The sequence below is a fragment of the Branchiostoma belcheri genome, unplaced genomic scaffold (genome assembly GCF_001625305.1).
Source record: "Branchiostoma belcheri isolate BF01 breed outbred unplaced genomic scaffold, Haploidv18h27 scaffold154, whole genome shotgun sequence".
NCBI lineage: Eukaryota > Metazoa > Chordata > Leptocardii > Amphioxiformes > Branchiostomatidae > Branchiostoma > Branchiostoma belcheri.
Window position 1 is genome coordinate 468,077 of NW_017802980.1, and position 18,216 is coordinate 486,292.

Genomic DNA, 18,216 nt, shown 5'->3' on the forward strand with positions numbered 1-18,216 from the left:
GTCAAGTTTCATAAGAAATAGGAATTTTTCTGATTCATTTAAATGTGCAAAGCTGGGGAACTTATCTATTATATAAGAATATAGGGAATCTCTCTCATTACTATATAACGTACAATTGACTACGAAATGATACTCATCCTCAATCTTATTTAAATCGCAAAATTGGCAAATCCTTTGCTCTAGAGGAATGCGGTTGTGTCTGCCTTTTTCTATGTGGAGTTTGTGTAAACTTATCCGGAGTTTTGTGAAGACTGTTCTGTGTCGAATGTTGTAATTTTCAGGTAATTTTCCTCGTGGTAAGTATTTTTTAATAATCTGTATGTCCGTAATTTGTTGTTGTTCCGCATTTCTGATATAAAAGATTGGAGATACATGTCCTTAAGACGTTGGTTGATGGAAGATATAATTTGGGGGCAAATTGAAGGTAGAAGGCAAGGACGAATGCCAAACATAGGCAAAACCGCTTTCCTCTAGTGTCTTACGAACACCAGCAGCCCAGCATTTGGCACCTACCGCATCTAAATCAAATTGACACAAAAAGGGCGTCTGCAGAGAGACTGTCAGCTGGCACGTTCTGGCGTATTCTGAGGTAGTGTTTAATGGAGTTGAGTGACGCTTCTAACCTCATGGGATATCTCCCTAATTCAGCCATCACAGCAAGGTTACAAGAAGATTTGGGTCACATTTAAAGACTGTTTGTCAGAATTTTAGGTGCACGGCTTCAATTGGGGATGATTTCGGACTTTTGAAGGATCCCCATATTTCAGACCCATACAATAAAATCGGTTTTACGCAAGCATCAAAGAGTTTGTTCTTTACAGAAATTGAAGCATCGGCTTGATAAATAGATTGATGAATTCCAAAGAGGGCTCTCAGGCCTTTGCTGTGTAAGTATTTGTTGTTTGCTTTGAAAGTGCCAGCTGAATTTACAACAATACCCAGATAACAATAGTTATTTACAATTTCGACTACATTATTATTAAAGAGGAAGTGACAATTTTTCGGTAATCGACCTCCTTTAGTGAAGACAATAACCTTAGTTTTCTTGAGATTTACGTTCAGTTGCCATAATTTACAATACTCTTCTAATCTACTTAAAGAGGTTTGCAGACCTTGTTGTGATTCTGAGAAAAGAACTAGATCGTCTGCATATAACAAGCATGACACTTTCATGTTGTGTAAGCTAGGAGGATCACACAAATGGTTATCAAACTCCTCCGTCAAATCACTTATAAATAAATTAAACAAAGTTGGACTCAAGTTACAGCCTTGTCGAACCCCACAGTTAGTTATGAACGTTTCGGTAAGACCGTGGCTAGTTTTAACACAATTAGTTGTTTTGGAATACATAAATACTAACAATACATATTGTTACATTCCTCCCCCCTTACTTAAGCAGGTGCCCTCACCTGCAAGCTACTCATGCTAAATACGTTACATAATCTAATCTGATTACAAATCCATTGTTCTATTTCGCAATAGATTCTGAAGAAATATGTTGGCTCATCAATTCTCATAGACACATTTACAACTATTGTTAACATATGTATCCCATGTTAGAGAGTTCTGTAGGGAGTATTTTCGGATGTCCCACTGTAGCTGTCAGCGGCAAAGTTCACATTTCCTCGCATACTCCCTAGCGCGGGGCAGTACGGGGACTTCCGGACCGTCACACCGGTGATCCGGGAATGCAAAAATGATCTTCCTTGTAGAGTCGTCCCGTAGACTTTTTACTAGGCAAGCACCATATTTCGCAAGTAACACAAAAATACACAGGCTCAATGCGGCTTGGTCGCTTCCCGTAGGCGTGCGAGCAAGGGCAAACATAGAAAACATCATATATTGTGCAACAACAAGTCAACACCACAAGAGTTCATAGGTCTTAGAAAGTTCTGTGGGTAGAGATACAGTACTCAGAGTTCGCAGCAAAGATCTAGCAGGTCACGTCATGATAGAAAGTCAGTTCCTACTCATGATGGGGTCGGTCGTCTGCGACACGAGGGCTCCCTGGAGTCAGCGGGCTGGGTTCCGCAGGCGGTCGGCGGTCGGGACGCGGCGACGTGGCACGATCCGCTCGGGCCGGAAGGTGACGGCATGCATATGGCACGGTCTTGGGCAGGGTTGCATGTCTGAGACAAATGGCAAGTTCATAGCAGGCCTGGTTCACGGGAGCACGGCTGGGTACAAAAGAGGTCGTGGCACGTAGCGGTAGCGTCGACGGGTTCTTCGTCAGTGTGGCCGGATTCGGAGCGGCGGCCTGGTGTGTCGGGCGGCATGGAGGCTGTCAGCGGTCGAGTCGGTTTGGCCGGGTAGCGGGCTGGCGGGTCGGGCGGCATGGTAGCGATGGCGGCGGTTAAGTTCTGCTCAGCCGGGGCTGTTGGCTAGTCGGGCGGCATCGTCGGGATGGCGTTGCGGTGGGTGCGGCCGCTCGCAAGCGGCAACGCACCGCTGCCACCAGATGTAACAGGACGAAGAGGACGCACGTCTGAACTCGTCAATGGCTTGATCTCAACTCCTTTATTCAATCTGTACCGGCCGGTTCTAGAGCCCCTTCCCTCGAACGGTACCGGTATAGATCACCTGTTCGAACACGACGTTGGCACGTGCGCTGGCACGTGTTCGAACAGGCGACCGCGGCACCGCCCAAGGGAGGGGATAGAACCGGCGATAATACAAATGCTTTAATACTAACAATACATATTGTTACAGATATATAACGATCTTTCCCCACCAACCTTTGCATTGATTCAGATGGGGACAGCTGTTCCCACCATCTGGGATAAATTGCTTACAATTAAGGGGCTGTGCTATAAGTACTGTGAGGGGAGGAAGGCTGGACATTCCGTCAGGTCATTCCCTAAATTATAAGGATGGATGACGTCCACTGGAGACCATTTATTGCAAAAGCGCGACAAAATACACGAAGGGCTGAAAAAAACTGATCAAGATGCATAGATTTGGAACATACTAACTCTGGAAGTCAGTATTTGGGGCGCAGAACCAAATCAGTTAATTGACTGCACGGAAATGACTTCTGACCTCCGACCTGAGGTCGCATTCGGTTTCCGAGTCTAACAACAAAGGAAAACAGCTATAAATCTCGCCCTGTTCTGATTCTTTCCTTTCATCACATCTTGTCATTACATTTTGCGACACTGTCGTGACACTCTGATCATAAGCAGAATTTTTGGTAACAGTTATTTTTTCCAGTAACAGTCCAAACTCAAATAACTTAGGGGGGGGCCTAAAACGGTGACCGTGCGTCTGTAAATCTGTGGCAAACCCTTTCGGGGTGTTCCGTAGAATAAAAAAGGGGAGGGGGGAAGTAGTACAGGTTTCCTTTGTACTCTAGACCAAATTGATTTCTAGTATATTAACGTTCGTTTATCTAGAACAATGTCCCTCTGACGAAGGCATGAGATCTCCGACCTCTAGTTTAAACTATTTAATGTTAATTCTCACTGTGTACGATACACCAAACTTGATAGGTAGTAGGACCAGGGCCAGACGAGTTTGCTTATCCGATTAGTCTATTGCACCTGCGACTCGACTGTCATTTTTGGTGTTTGCATTTGCAGCATGATAAAAAAGATCTTGTTGTACATTTTTCAACAAGTACGATTTGTTAACATGTAAGATGAAACCATCTATGTAGCAACGGACGAATGAACCTACGAACTAACCAACCAACTAACCAAACAACCAAACAACCAAACAGGCAAACAAATACCTAGCTAACAAACAAGACTGTAGGGAAGATGTTGTAATTACCTCCATGAAAAATGGAGGTATTGTTTTTGGCACGTCTGTGTGTGTGTGTGTGTGTGTGTGTGTGTGTGTGTGTGTGTGTGTGTGTGTGTGTGTGTGTGTGTGTGTGTTTCCGCACATTTGTAGTCATCATAACTTCAGAACGCCTTTATGGATTGTGATGATATTTGGTATGCTGGTAGGTCTTAGGAAGCCAAAGGTCAAGGTCAAATATGGGTCTCCTGTTGGCTGACCTTGGTACTTCAGCAGAACTTCCGGGAAAACAGATGTGCGGGGTGGCAGGGAAAACAGATGTGCGGGGTGGAGGCAGCGCCTGCCCGGTGTTGATTAATGAGGTTCTCCCTTGGGAAAAGTCTACATGACCATATCCAGGCCAAAGGTGCTACTGTGTGTTTGAAACCAAAAACCTGTGTTATTTTATTCTGTGCTGTAGTGTACTGTGTAAAAACATTTAGAAAAACTCATATATTTCATGGAGGTATGAGATCTCCGAATTCTTGTTTGTTTTTGTTCTTGCGGAGTAAGGCGCGTCAGACCTGACGAAGCGTTCTCTGAACCGCGTGATATACTGGAAGAGTAAGACCTATTCAGTTGGTCACAGACAAGCGGGTTTTACTATAACTTCCATCGGTCATAGCTTCAAATTGCATCTATTGAAGAAGTCCAATGTTTAGGGTCGCAGCATAATACATACGGGATCACGAGGTTCGTCGCGGCTGACCTGACAAAATTGATCCATCGGACACACGTAATTTGATGGCTTCGATCGCAGCCAAAGTCAGATAGCGTGTCGTAACGCCCCTCCAACCATCAGTACCCAGGGCAGGCTGCGCCTGGATCGAAAAAAGTGATAAAACTATTCATAGAAATTTCCTAAATTTCAAAATTTTGCAGATCAACAAACTCTACCGGAAGTCATCCGATCTTTAAAAATAGGCAATTCATTTCAATTTCATGTAGAAAAGAGGCCAAAGTGGAAATAAATTTAGACTAGTTACTATTTTATGTTTAATTCATTCGTGTAGTTAATTCTTTTCTTCGCTGTTAAGTATAACCACATTGTATACCGCTTGTTTTGCTTCGTTTGCATAGATTTGTAATTAAGTAGTTATTATAATTATTACTATTATCGTAATTGCTACAAACGCAATTTCATCAAGACCGGTAACATATATTAGGCTCATTCACAGACAAAGTGTACAGTGTCTTCACGTTCTCGTTCCTGATCGTGTCAGTAGTTAGCCGGGCTTATCACTACTGAACGTCTAGCATTTATTAGGCCACACCGCCTTAATTTTATGGATGGCATCCACGCGCGCATTGATTTTCGTCTGTTCTCCAAAAAGAAAAGATCACGTCCACCGAGGCTCTGGCCTGGCTCTAGGCTTGGGTAGTCCATGGTAGTTAGCGACTATATGGAGCCGGGCACCCAGGCTACCGAAGCTCCACGACTCAAGAACTCAGTACACACGTACAGTGCCGATTCATAAATTCAGCAAAAAGCCAGCATGTGCCGGCTTGTCGTATACAGCTTTGTATTCCTGTGGTCTAGTAGCATTTCTATTTTTGGCCGGAATTTTTTTTATTCGCCTGCGCGCACTAGTTTGGGTGTCTTCAGAGGATGTCATCCATACAATTAAATCGGTGCGGCCTTACCTTCGTTCTCGTTGTTTTGCACTCTCCTGTTTCCGTAATTATTTGAACACATTGGAATGGCGGGAATGGGAAAATTGTGTTACCACAGACTGACAGGAAGGGCAGATCGGTTTGGAAGTCAAAATGATCTCCTTGCAGAAAAACAAACTAAGAAAAGCTCTAAATATCTCACACATGTGGAACATCTCCAAACTCTTGCTCTATTGCAGCTCGCTTTCGTGAGCTGTCCCACTCTATTCCAGAGAAAAAATCAAATCGATATATGATTTACATTAATGGTTGAAAATGATTTTACTATGATAATTTGATATGCCTCGTTTCTACGTACAGGCCTCATGAATCACCATTTGCGTTCTAAGGCCGTGTTTATGTGAAGTCAACCAAGGCGCTTTACATGTGGTTTCCCCCGAAGCCGGTTTCAAGTGGCTCCATCTGAACGCTCCAAATCACATTGAAAGCGCCTCGATCCCAAGCCACTTCTAGAGGTGGTTTCGAATCGGTTTTCCCGCATCGCGATTTGCGTCTGAACGCAATGTGATTTCAATGTAACTTCGCCTGGTCATGGATTACGGGGTGACATTTCTTTATTTATATGCAATACCAAATTTTATGTGGCAGCAACTTAAAGAGCAGTAATGGTCAAATAATGTATCCGTTGTAGGACGAGCTTCACCGCCTCGGCCGAGATACGCTGGGAGGGGGGCATCAGCAAGCAGGTCGTTGACCTCTGACATCAATAACACGCTACCTAGCGTGTTTCCATCGAACAATAATAAATGCTGTTTCAGAGAATCGTAATCGGGCACGGTTTGAAAGGAATGTATGCCACGTGGGCCAGATGTGAGGAATGCGAGTTACCCGAATCGCGGTTTGGGTGACTTCACATGAACAAGGCTTACGGTTCAGGCTTACGTACGAATGATTGTATTCTCCTACGCTCAAGAATGGTTTAGTCCAATCAATGACAACGTACCGTCCCCTTTACCTTAACAAACCTCCTACCCTAATCTCCACTTCTTCACTTAATGAATGAATCTATCTTACTGTTGACACCTTGCTTTCTGCCCATGTCGAGAAAATAATAACTTCATAACATAACTAGTTCCAATACACTGCCAAAAATGTTTTTAAAAATATAATAAATTTATGAAGTAAAATCAATGTTTGAATATCTGGTGTGAAAATCAGGAGGTCTAGATGTCTAGATATCGAGTCTTTTTTATCGACATAAGGGATATGAGTTAGATTTGGAAGACTCAAGCCGTAACCGATTTTCATCATTCCGTTATAAGATATCCCTTTATAAGATGAGAAGTGAATGACACATCTAATTTTGCAGCTTGGTGTGAGGTGGAGATTACCTTTTGTCCAGCTGACCTCGAGTCTCCATCACTGACCCGCAGTGTCCATTCCAGGAACATCAAATGTCACATTCGTGCCTCGTACGGTGTTGACATATGTGGGGTTAACTTAATAGATTACTGTAAGAGGAAGGAATACATTTTTGTTTGATAATGAGATTGTTAAACCTCCGCCGAAACGCTTAACTAAGGCCGTGTTCATGTGAAGTCAGTGAAGGCGCTTTACATGTGGTTTACTCCGAAGCCGGTTTCAAGTGGCTCCATCTGAACGCTCCAAATCACATTGAAAGCGCCTCGATCCCAAACTACTTCTAGAGGTGGTTTCGAATCGGTTTTCCCGCATCACGATTTGCGTCTGAACGCAATGTGATTTCAATGTAACTTCGCCTGGTCATGGATTACGGGGTGATATTTCTTGATTTATATGCAATACCAACTTTTACGTGGCAGCAACTTAAAGAGCAGTAATGGTCGAATAATGTGTCCGTTCTAGGGCGAGCTTCACCGCCTCTGGCGGGACCACGTCGGCATTCAGCCGAGATACGCTGGGAGGGGGGCACCAGCAAGTAGGTCGTTGACCTCTGACATTAATAACACGCTACCTTGCGTGTTTTCATCGAACAACAATAAATATAGCTCAGGCGAATTGTGATCGGACACGGTTTCAAAGGAATGTGTGGCACGTGGACCAGATGTGAGGAATGCGAGTTACCCGAATCGCGGTTTGGGTGACTTCAGTTGAACAAGGCTTATACATGTCTTGCTGACTGATGCAGGTGGGCAAACTGCACCAGGTAGACATGAGGCTGCATGTTCTGTTCAAAATTAAGAAAAACGAAAGATAATAAACCCCTGGCTGCCGTGAGATGGTAAATGTCGTTATTTCATAAGATATAAAGTATATATATATCGTGTAGACTATTCTACTCTTAAACTTCTAAATAAGATGGCTGAAGATACAAATTAGTGCACTCTAGTGTCAAGTATACAATGGCGTATATTTGCGTTATATTTTGTGAGGTTGCGCGCCGTGTTTATATTGTTTTTAATTTCACCTATCGTCAGTTCATCAAAGCTGAAAATAAGGGCGGAAACGCATTATTTGTTTTTACACCTATTTGTTTTTATGACGTTCCTGTGGGTAGTCCAACTGTACAAAAAATCAAATCTTGGGACCTCTATACCACAGTACAGCCAGGCAGGATTAGGCAGAAGCATATATTTGAAAACAATCTAGCAGTCCCTCAGGAATGTTGGCGCTTTTAATTAATTTTGCGCTTCATCATAGATCATTGTTAAGTTAATAAGAAATAAGCCGCAGCAGCTGGATAATGAGATGCCTGGCACGATATGTCATCTAAGTCGATTGCTCCACTTTTATACCAGTTTTATTACATTGTCATCGGAAAGCAATCAACTAGAATCTTTCACTGACCGTGATAATCCAACCATATTCGGCCTTGGGTTCGCCCCTGCAGGGAGCCGACCACTTGGGTAGTTATTGTTTTCGTCCCCTGTAGCCGCAAATCCACTCTTCTGGAAAACGGAAGTGGGGGCAGCCGGAGGTGGGCAGCCTGAAGGGGAGGTGTTATTACCTTAAAAAGAGGACAGCGCCGGTAGACTGCGACTAAACCTGCCGGATTGTCTACAACTCGCGAGCCGCTACCGTTTGGAAAGGTTGTACGCTGTACGTGGTGAGAGCTGGAGATTTTACGACGCCTGAGGTTTTGCGGGGGTGCCTGGTAAGGCTCTTGCGGTTCTCGGTGACCGCACAGCCTGACCTCCTCTAACGTGGATAATAGCTGTGGAACCAATGGATTCAACAGCCGCTGTAGAGGGAAATTGCTTGGTCACTATCAGCGTGAAGTGAGCGGTCTACCTGCCTTTCCTGGAATTTGTTTGGGGGTCTGAGGACAGGTCTTGCTGGTTCCGGGAAGCGAAGGGGCTGGTGTGTGTTGGTGCTAGTGTTGGAGCCTCCTCTTCACTCATCGTGAAACACCTGTATCCACGCCATGCAGGGCACTCGTATTTCCGATGGACCAGGAGGAGGCGATGGGGAGCTCAGTCCGGAGGAGATGGAGGTAACACCTTTCCAAATCCTCCCCCCATTTTCGCCCCTAACGCTACACAAGAAATGCTTCATACTCCTTAGTTCTTTCTCCTCTTCCACCACCACCAGTAGGTAGCTGTTTCACCTTCTTACATCATTACGTGAACGAAGTTGTCTGGCAGGATATGCCTTACTTCAGCAGCTTCTTCCAATTTCATAACAAAACGGCTGGAACCAACCGTTAACACTGTGTTTTAAATTTATTGCACTGATACGCTTTGTCCAAACAGCGACCTAATGTAAGAGACTCCAGCCGCCATAAATCTGCCACCGGTTCTGTGTCAGTCTGTTCCCCTCAGGGAGAATGCACATCTCAACATAACGTTTTATTGCCTAAGCTATAGGAAAATATCATTCGTAATCATTTCCGCGCGTTGATAAATCTATGTCGCCTTTGTGTCTAAATTTAGACTGGCTCTTATACCAACCTGGATCCATTGTTGGACCCAACCCACAAATGTAGCCTTCCCATTTCTGTATCAGATATCGACCGAAGATGTGCAAATGTAACATGCGCAGTGGTGCGCGACAGGGGTTGGCCTCCTCATTTATAACAGACGAAACAGGGCCGCGTTCTATTTACCCAAAAACCAATGTCGTTATTCAATGATATTGAAGCAATATGTATATATTAAGCAATGATATCAATAATTAATCATTAACATTAGTTAAACACATAATATGTAACCAACGTTAATGAACGATAAATAAAGGACACGGGATTCATGGTACGGTTAAAACGTGTCCACATCAACTATAGATGCATTTTTCATATCAATAATTGTTTTGTTTTTGAAATTTTCAATCATCCAAATTATTGTTGATAGGTATTTAAACAATACAGTGACGGTAGTGAGAACTGAAGAGTACATAGAATTTTCACCCCAGGCTTGCAAATAACGCATTAGGGATTCAGTAGAGGTGATCATAGATATTTTCAATATGCAGGAAATGGAGATTTTGTATGATTGAGTGTATGGACAGTGTTTGTGTGGATTGGATAAACAACGATATACCCGTCATGTAAAGCGAATCGTCTTACAAAGTAAGGCCCCGTATATAGGATATATTGACAACAATATGAGACGGAGGTGATATTGACGGTTCCAAAGGGAAACACGCGACTCTGACTCTACCCACGCACAATATGATCAACTGTATTGCTTGAAGACCCACGCATTATCGATTGCCATAGATGTGCATAACATCTGTGTTTGCCACACCATCAATTACTGCACAAATTCAACGGAGAGAACCCAAGGCGGTCTTCCCGGAATGGTTGACGGTTGGTCCAATGACCGGCTCCGGGTTGTTGACAAACATTATCTATTACTGCCAAGTAATGGAATAAAACGTATCGGTAGTAACACACACACACACACACACACACACACACACACACGCACACACACACACACGCGCGACACACACACACACACACACACACACACACACACACACACACAACGACGCGCGCACGATACACACACACATAAACACGCACACATACACACACAAACACACACAACACACACACACGCACATACACACACACAAACACGCACATACACAAACACGCACATACACAAACATACACGCACATATACACACACACGCACATACACACACACACATAAACACGCACACACACACACAAACACGCACATACACAAACATACACGCACGCACACACACACACACTCACTCACACACACACACACACACATACGCACGTACACACACACACACACACACACACACACACACATACACACACACACACACACACACACACACACACACACACACACACACACACACACACACACACACACACACACATACGCACGTACACACACACACACACACACATATATACAAGTACCATTACGTTGACAAAGTAAGACGACGTCTCCATTTGTTGTTGCAGTTGTATCACGTTTGCCATGTATCACATAGATGGGTTTGTTAGATACAGAGGATATCTGACAATTCTGGATTTTGATATAGAGTTGACGACATAAATGTTTTGTCAGCGTTTTCGGTCCGGTGATTTCTAACTTAACAAGTCCGGTATTGCTTCCACACTGTACAAACACTGCTTTGTACTATACTCCCTGCCAGGATGACCGCAAAGTTGATGCAGAATGATAACTTACTTAACTGATCTGTACCTAATTGAAAGCAGATAATGGTCAACCGATCGCGACTGTTCTAAAAGTATAATACAACTAGATTTCCCCGACATCGTACCTTCGCCAAATGATGTTAATGACTGACAATTTGTAGATTAATCCCCCTGATTGTGCAAACAGGATCCTCATTTTAATTAATTATATCAATTTATCATATTCTCAACCAAAAGACAGACATATTAACAAACGTTGCCATTCTAGCATTTCCTCATAAATTATGCAAATGAGGTCCTGATTTGAATACATTATGGTTAATGATGTTCACCTTCACTGAACTTTCAAATACCACAAGTATGAAATTCCAGGCAGTTATCATTACATAATTATAAAATTTTCTCATTAATTATGCAAATTAAGTCTTCATTTACATAATCAATATTGTGTTTCTCTCGTTCTCAATTACCAATGTCACAAGCTTCAATAGTCCTATCATGGAATGCAGCTGATATATAGAATTTCTCCATAAATTATGCAAATTACATCCATATTTGCATAATTGTGACATAATTATATCAAGCATCACGTAAGCTACCTACATACCAAAAATTACGAGGATCCGTCAACCGGTTCTTGAGTTATCCTCTGAATATTTTCAAACAGATAGCCCTGCAGTTCCAGAACAAGCCGCTGGGGGGCCCAAACTCACGTCACTTCTTCCCAGCACAAGAGCTACGTACCATTTGAATTTCGTCACCCTAGCATGTCTAGATTACGAGATATCGAAACCGAAAGTTAAGCTGCAGTACCGTAACAAGCCGCTAGGGGGCCCAAAATCTAATCAGTTTCACGTCTCATCAAGACCTACTCACCTACCAAATATCAAGACAATACATTTTTTACATTTTCAAGACAATACATTACAATACATTTTACATTTTAAAGTAAAGTAAAGTAAAGTAAAGTAAGTACATTTTAGCCTTCTTGAGTTATCGTGGTGACACACACATACACAGATACACGAACGCCTACGAAAACATAACCTTCTTGGCGAAGGTAATTATCAAGTTGGTGGTAGTAGTAGCAATAGTAGTACTAATTGTTGTATCAGAAGTGTGAACGGTAGGAGCAGTAGCGAGAGTAGCTATAGTAACAATAGTAATAGTAGCAGTAATAATAGTAGCAGTAGTAGTAGGGACAGTAGGAATAGTATTTCCAACAGGTGGCTGCTCATGAAACAAGACGTGCTTGATTTTGTGTGTGTTGGCCGATCGCCAGATATGATTAACATAATTTAGTACCAACAGGCTTACATTTGCCCAACTTTTACATTTACATTACAAAGGTGGACTTGGACTGATTCATCGTTATTACACTACAGACATAGTTCTGTTGATTTCACTGGCAAGGTCTGGTAGACATAGAAATAAATTGTGTGATAACTGCCACAATTGAAGAATGTCTTTATTGTGCCATCGGTCTATCGTAGTTACAGTACGAAGTAAATGCTGTTTGACAACAGACGCTCCTGGTTTCCACGCAGGTGTACTTTTCACCATTGCCAGACGGCACCCGTACTTGAAAACCGAAGATCGCAAAACTAATGAAAGCTCTTTATGGGGCAAAATAAAAGTTCACCAGTGCACCAAGTAAATGACAACCGTATGGGATTGAGGGATAGAAATGTTTGCAACGTCAACTCATAATTCCACTGGGTACTCTATGAAGGCCAGGTTAAAACAGTGTTGTCGAGGACTTCTCAAGAATACCGGGATAGCTTTCAAAGTGCGCATAAGTTGGGGATGCTGCAGTAGATACATGTGTGTTTGAATCCACCGCTCTGTACTGCTTACGGCGCTGACGCTGATGATTTTACTAACGAATTGATTCATATTCTACCCACTTCACATCTTATGTGTGGTCACGCATATTCACTAAACACCTGCCTATACCGCATCCCGATTTCATACCTTCGCCAAATGATGTTAATCTTTATGACTGACAAATTACAGATCATTCCCCCTGATTTAAACAAATAGGATCCTCATTTTCATGCATTATGTCAGTTTATCATATTCTCGACCAAAACACAGTCTTATATTAACAAACAATGCCATTTAGCATTTCCTCATAAATTATTCCAATGAGATCCTGATTTGAATACATTATGTTTAATGATGTTCACCTTCATTGAACTTTCAAAGACCACAAGTATGAAATTCCAGGCACTTTTCATTACAGAATTATAACATTTTCTCATTAAATCTGCAAATTAAGTCTTCATTTACATAATCAATATCTGCTCGTGTTTCTCTCGTTCTTACCAATATCACAAGCTTCAATAGTCCTATCATGGAATGCAGCTGATTTATAGAATTTCCCCACAAATTGCATCCATATTTGCATAATTGTCACATAATTATATCAAACATCACGTAAGCTACCAACATATAAAAAAATTACGACGATCCGTCAATCGGTTCTTGAGTTATCCTCTTTTGAATATTTTCAAACATATAGCCCTGTAGTTTCATACCAAGCCGCTAGGGGCCTAAACTTCACTTCTTCCCCAGCACAAGAGCTACGTACCATCCAAATTTCCTGACCCTGGTATGTCTAGATCACGAGATCTCATAACCGGCAGTTCAGCTGCAGTACCATAACAAGACGCTAGGGGGTCCAAAATCTAATTATTTTGAGGTCTCATCAAGACCTACCCACCTACCAAATATCAAAACAATCCTTCTCAAGTTATCGTGCCCACACACACACACACACACACACACACACACACATACTAGTACTCGAACGCTTCTGAAAACATAACCTTCTTGGCGAAGGTAATAAGGAAAGTTTTCTCCATTCCATTCAATGGCAACAAATGAGGCATGATCTCCTCTGTCCCCGCTCTCTTTGACAAGATGAACTGTTCTCGTTCTAACCAGGTGGAGTAAGCATTCATTATTCCCCTCATGAGATGTTTCATTTGGAGCGATCTTCGTTATCGACATATATGGTCGCACTGACCGAATAGTCAACACTATATTTACCTTCGCCAAGAAGGTTATATTTTCGTTGGCATTCGTGTGTGTGTGTGTGCGTGTGTGTGAGTGTGTGCGTGTGTGTATGTGTGTGTGTGTGTGTGTGTGTGTGTGTGTGTGTGTGTGTGTGTGTGTGTGTGTGTGTGTGTGTGTGTGTGTGTGTGTGTGTGTGTGTGTGCGTGTGTGTGTGTGAACACGACAACTCGAGAAGGCTACGATAGATTGTCTTGATATTTGGTAGGTGTGTAGGTCTTTATAAGACCTCAAAAGGATTAGATTTTGGCCCCCCTAGCGTCTTGTTATGGTACTGCAGGTGAACTTCCGGTTTAGATATCTCTAGATATGATCTATACATGCCAGGGCCACGAAATTTGGATGACAGGTAGCTTTTGTGCTGGGGAAGACGTGGTGTAAGCGTTGGAACTGCAGGGGCAGTTAGACCTTAGAACAAGTAGTATAAGTTGATTCATATATTGTCTTGTATGTAGGTTTACTTGTATGTTGTATTGTCTGTATGACTACATGTAGTTCAAGACCTTACGAAAGTCGCTGTACTTTTGTTGTGTCAGTAACGTTCTGTAATTGAGAACGAGAGAAACAAAGGCAGATATTGATTATGTAAATGGAGACTTAATTTGCATAATTAATGAGAAAATGCTATAATTCCATAATAGTATCTGCCTGGAATTTCATACTTGGGGTACTTGAAAGTTAGGTGAAGGTAAACATCATTAAATATAACTTATTCAAATAAGGACATCATTTGCATAAGTTATGACGAAATGCTAGAATGGCATTCTTTGTTTAGATAAGATCGCTCCCCCCTCCGGAGATCTCGCCCCCTCCCGCCCCTTAGTTAGTCTACTCTTTCACAAGCGTCAATGCCAACCAGTTTGGAAGCATATTTAAGCAGCGCTTACATTTCTAGCTGGCTGGTGGCAGGAAATAAGAAAATTCAATAAACCTCATATTTATTCCAAAAATTTAATGCCCAAGTTTGTGGCAAAAAAACGTCTTTGATGGTATCTCGCTAGAAATCCTGATGGAATTGATTTCGACAGAATGTCCGTCTTTGCGCAATGTAAAATGGCGCCCGCTGGGTCATTTTGTGTCAATGAGGCAGTCTATTGTAAAATGGGTGCAAATTTTTTGTTCTCTGTATTGTCTTGTCGCCATGCTTTTTGTATAAAAAATTTTATAGAAAATATACAACTGCGAAAACACATACAAACAGACAGACAGCCCAAAAACAATACCTCTCCGTAAATTATTCATCGACCCAATGATCTGGGATGTCAGCTGCCACACGAGGTTGATAAATGACTGATTCTGACTAAACTCCACTTCCCACTCCCGCCACTCCCCTCATTCTGGGATCAACCCTCACTTCCGGTCAGTCTGAAGTGGAGGCCATTTCCTGTCACTTTGTGGAGACTTGCCTGGCCGATAACTGTGGTAATTCTGACAGACAAACGCACCGAAAAAAATACATCCGCACACGGAGGTAGGAACTTTGGGACAATGTCCTTTGAAGTGCCACTAGAATAGCAGCTGATAAATGATAGGGGGAATAAGACGTAACCTCATTAAAATTGCCACAAGCACGCCTTTTTCATCCACATGACTTCCCCCAGGGATTGTAAGGACGGACAAGCTGATAAGGAGGCTTATGGCCTCAGTAACAGGCATCCATTTAATCTGGGTCAGTGAGTTTGAGAAGAAGAGCCTGTATAGCTTCAAGCAGCTGACACATTTCAGTGCCTTTACAGTCGTCGCCAATGAAATGATGGGATCTTTGCATATCATGAAACGACGAACTTTATTACCTCCATTAAAAATTGAGGTATTGTTTTTGGCGCGTCTGTGTGTGTGTATGTGTGTGTGTGTGTGTGTGTGTGTGTGTGTGTTTCCGCACATTTGTAGTCAGCATAACTTCAGAACGCCTTTATGGATTGTGATGATATTTGGAATGCTGGTAAGTCTTAGGAAACCAAAGGTCAAAGTCAAATATGGGCCTCCTGGTGGCTGACCTTGGTACTGCAGAAGAACTTCCGGGAAAACAGATGTGCGGGGTGGCAGGGAAAACAGATGTGCGGGGAATACAGATGTGCGGGGTGGAGGCAGCGCCTGCCCGGTTTGATTAATGAGTTTCTTCCTCGGGAAAAGCCTACATGACCATATCCATACAAAGGTGCTACTGTGTAGCCTGAGTGTCAGACTTGTTAGCTTTCATCCGTTACCCAAGATCCGCTCCCCGCTCTTGGGTAGCGGACGAAAGCTAACTGACACTCAGGCTAGCTACTGTGTGTTTGAAACCAAAAACCTGTGTTATTTTGTTCTGTACTTTAGTGTACTGTGTAAAAACAGTTAGAAAAACTCATATATTTCATGGAGGTATGAGATCTCCGAATTCTTGTTTGTACCGTAATTTCATGGTTAGGAACATGGCGATGGCTTATAACATCTTTTCTAAATCATCGCAACATTTCAAAAGCGTGCAATAGCAGGCTCAGGATAATTCTAGGTATGCATTGCTATGTACTGATGTGCCGCCACTAAATCAATCAGAAAGGAGGATATTGGGCATTTGTGTCGACGCGATCATAATAATACTACTAATAAACTTGAAATAAAGTTAATTGCACAGCAAATGTACGAGGTTATGTAACAAAGAGAGAGAGAGATAATCTCATGACATTTAGTGGATGATTAGTGGCAGCACAAATGAAGGTTAAGTTTGATAATGGGCCTCCCAGCGACCATTTAAGATATTGTGGCGTAGCGTCAAAAAGTGTTATAAAAAGTTCTGCAAGTGTCAGCCTGTCAGGTTAATGGCTCTTTTAGGAAGTGAAAAACTGTTGAGGCTGGTAGTAAACGGTGTCATTTTGGGCCTCCTAGCAGCTCGTCTGGAATTGTAGTGGGCGTTTTTGTTTCTAACTTTCGTAGGAATTCAACCTGAGGTAGATGAATTTGCATACTTTTATGCAGGTATGTACTTTTTATATAATAATTAACATATAAAGATGTATGAAGTTGTATTTAACGTCTAATTAACAGACGTTATATGGTTATTTATGCACTAATATAGATCACTAATCAGGGTTTGTTTGTCCCTAGAACTGTATAACTAGATTATGTTCTGTTCAATATAGCTGAATTATAACCTGAATGTGACAGAGTAATATGACAGATTGCTCTGCACCTGTCCGTGTTGGCAGCTTCACTAACCCGCACATATTACAAGGAAATAACAAGCTCTACGGAGTTACTGGACATGACTACACTACCATGTTACTTTAAAGATTACTAAAGTTACTACGTAACACTTGTGAGGCATGTGTTCGTCAAACTTCAATTATCAAAAAACGTTCAGTGCATGCAAATGTAGAGGCTATTACAGTGTTAGATGAAGGACAAAGATTGCTCCTTGTATAAGGCCACACCAATTCAATTTCTTGGTTAACGGATTTTTCAAGAAAATGGAGCTGGCGGGCGAAAAAAAATAAGTAAAAACAGGTCTATAGCCATCCTATTATGGCCCAAAATGGTACGATAGGAGCCATGAAGTCAATACACCATGCTGGTTCAAAATTTAAACAATGAATTTTGAACTTTTAATGATACCACTCCATTGAAAGATGGAATAACTGTAACAACTAGGATTAAAAGGACCGTTTTTAACTGTTCAGGACAAAATATGAGCATATTGCAGTTGATTCTGAATTTTTATTTTTATTTGCAAATCAGAAAAAAATGAAGCGGCGAATCCGTTAACCAAGAAGTTAAATTGGTCTGGCCTAAGGTTATATTCCACTAATGAATTGTACGCAAATAGGACAGAATCGGTCTCTGCTTATGGTCTGTCTGGGGATTTAATGACAGGGATTAAGAAAATTCCCCTTCAAGTGGTGACAATAGAATCTGTGCTGCCGTTTTGTTAAATTTCACATTTTCAGCACAACAAAATTTATGATGACGGCTTATTAACATAAATTGACACAAATGGTCGAAAATATTTTGGAAGTATTCAGGAAAGGTAGAATAAAGCTGGTCTCAGCAACCACACAAAGAGCTACTAGTAAGGAAAATGGCTGCTGAGAGGTATATATATATATATATATAAACTTTATGAACTTGATATATTATTC

The 18,216-nt window shown here is 42.0% G+C and overlaps 1 protein-coding gene across 2 annotated transcripts in view; it reads left to right on the top strand.

The window, feature by feature from the left end:
• LOC109465611 (dipeptidyl aminopeptidase-like protein 6) overlaps positions 1-18,216 on the top strand; it is a 198,996-nt gene that overhangs the window by 52,492 nt on the left and 128,288 nt on the right. The window contains exon 1 of one of the 2 annotated variants that reach the window (XM_019762964.1): positions 8,397-8,866. The exons of the other annotated variant lie outside the window; for it this stretch is intronic. Coding sequence (XP_019618523.1) covers positions 8,798-8,866 — 69 coding nt within the window. The 5' untranslated portion in view covers positions 8,397-8,797. Of the gene's footprint in view, positions 1-8,396; positions 8,867-18,216 lie in introns of those variants that run through there. 2 annotated transcript variants of the gene reach the window in all.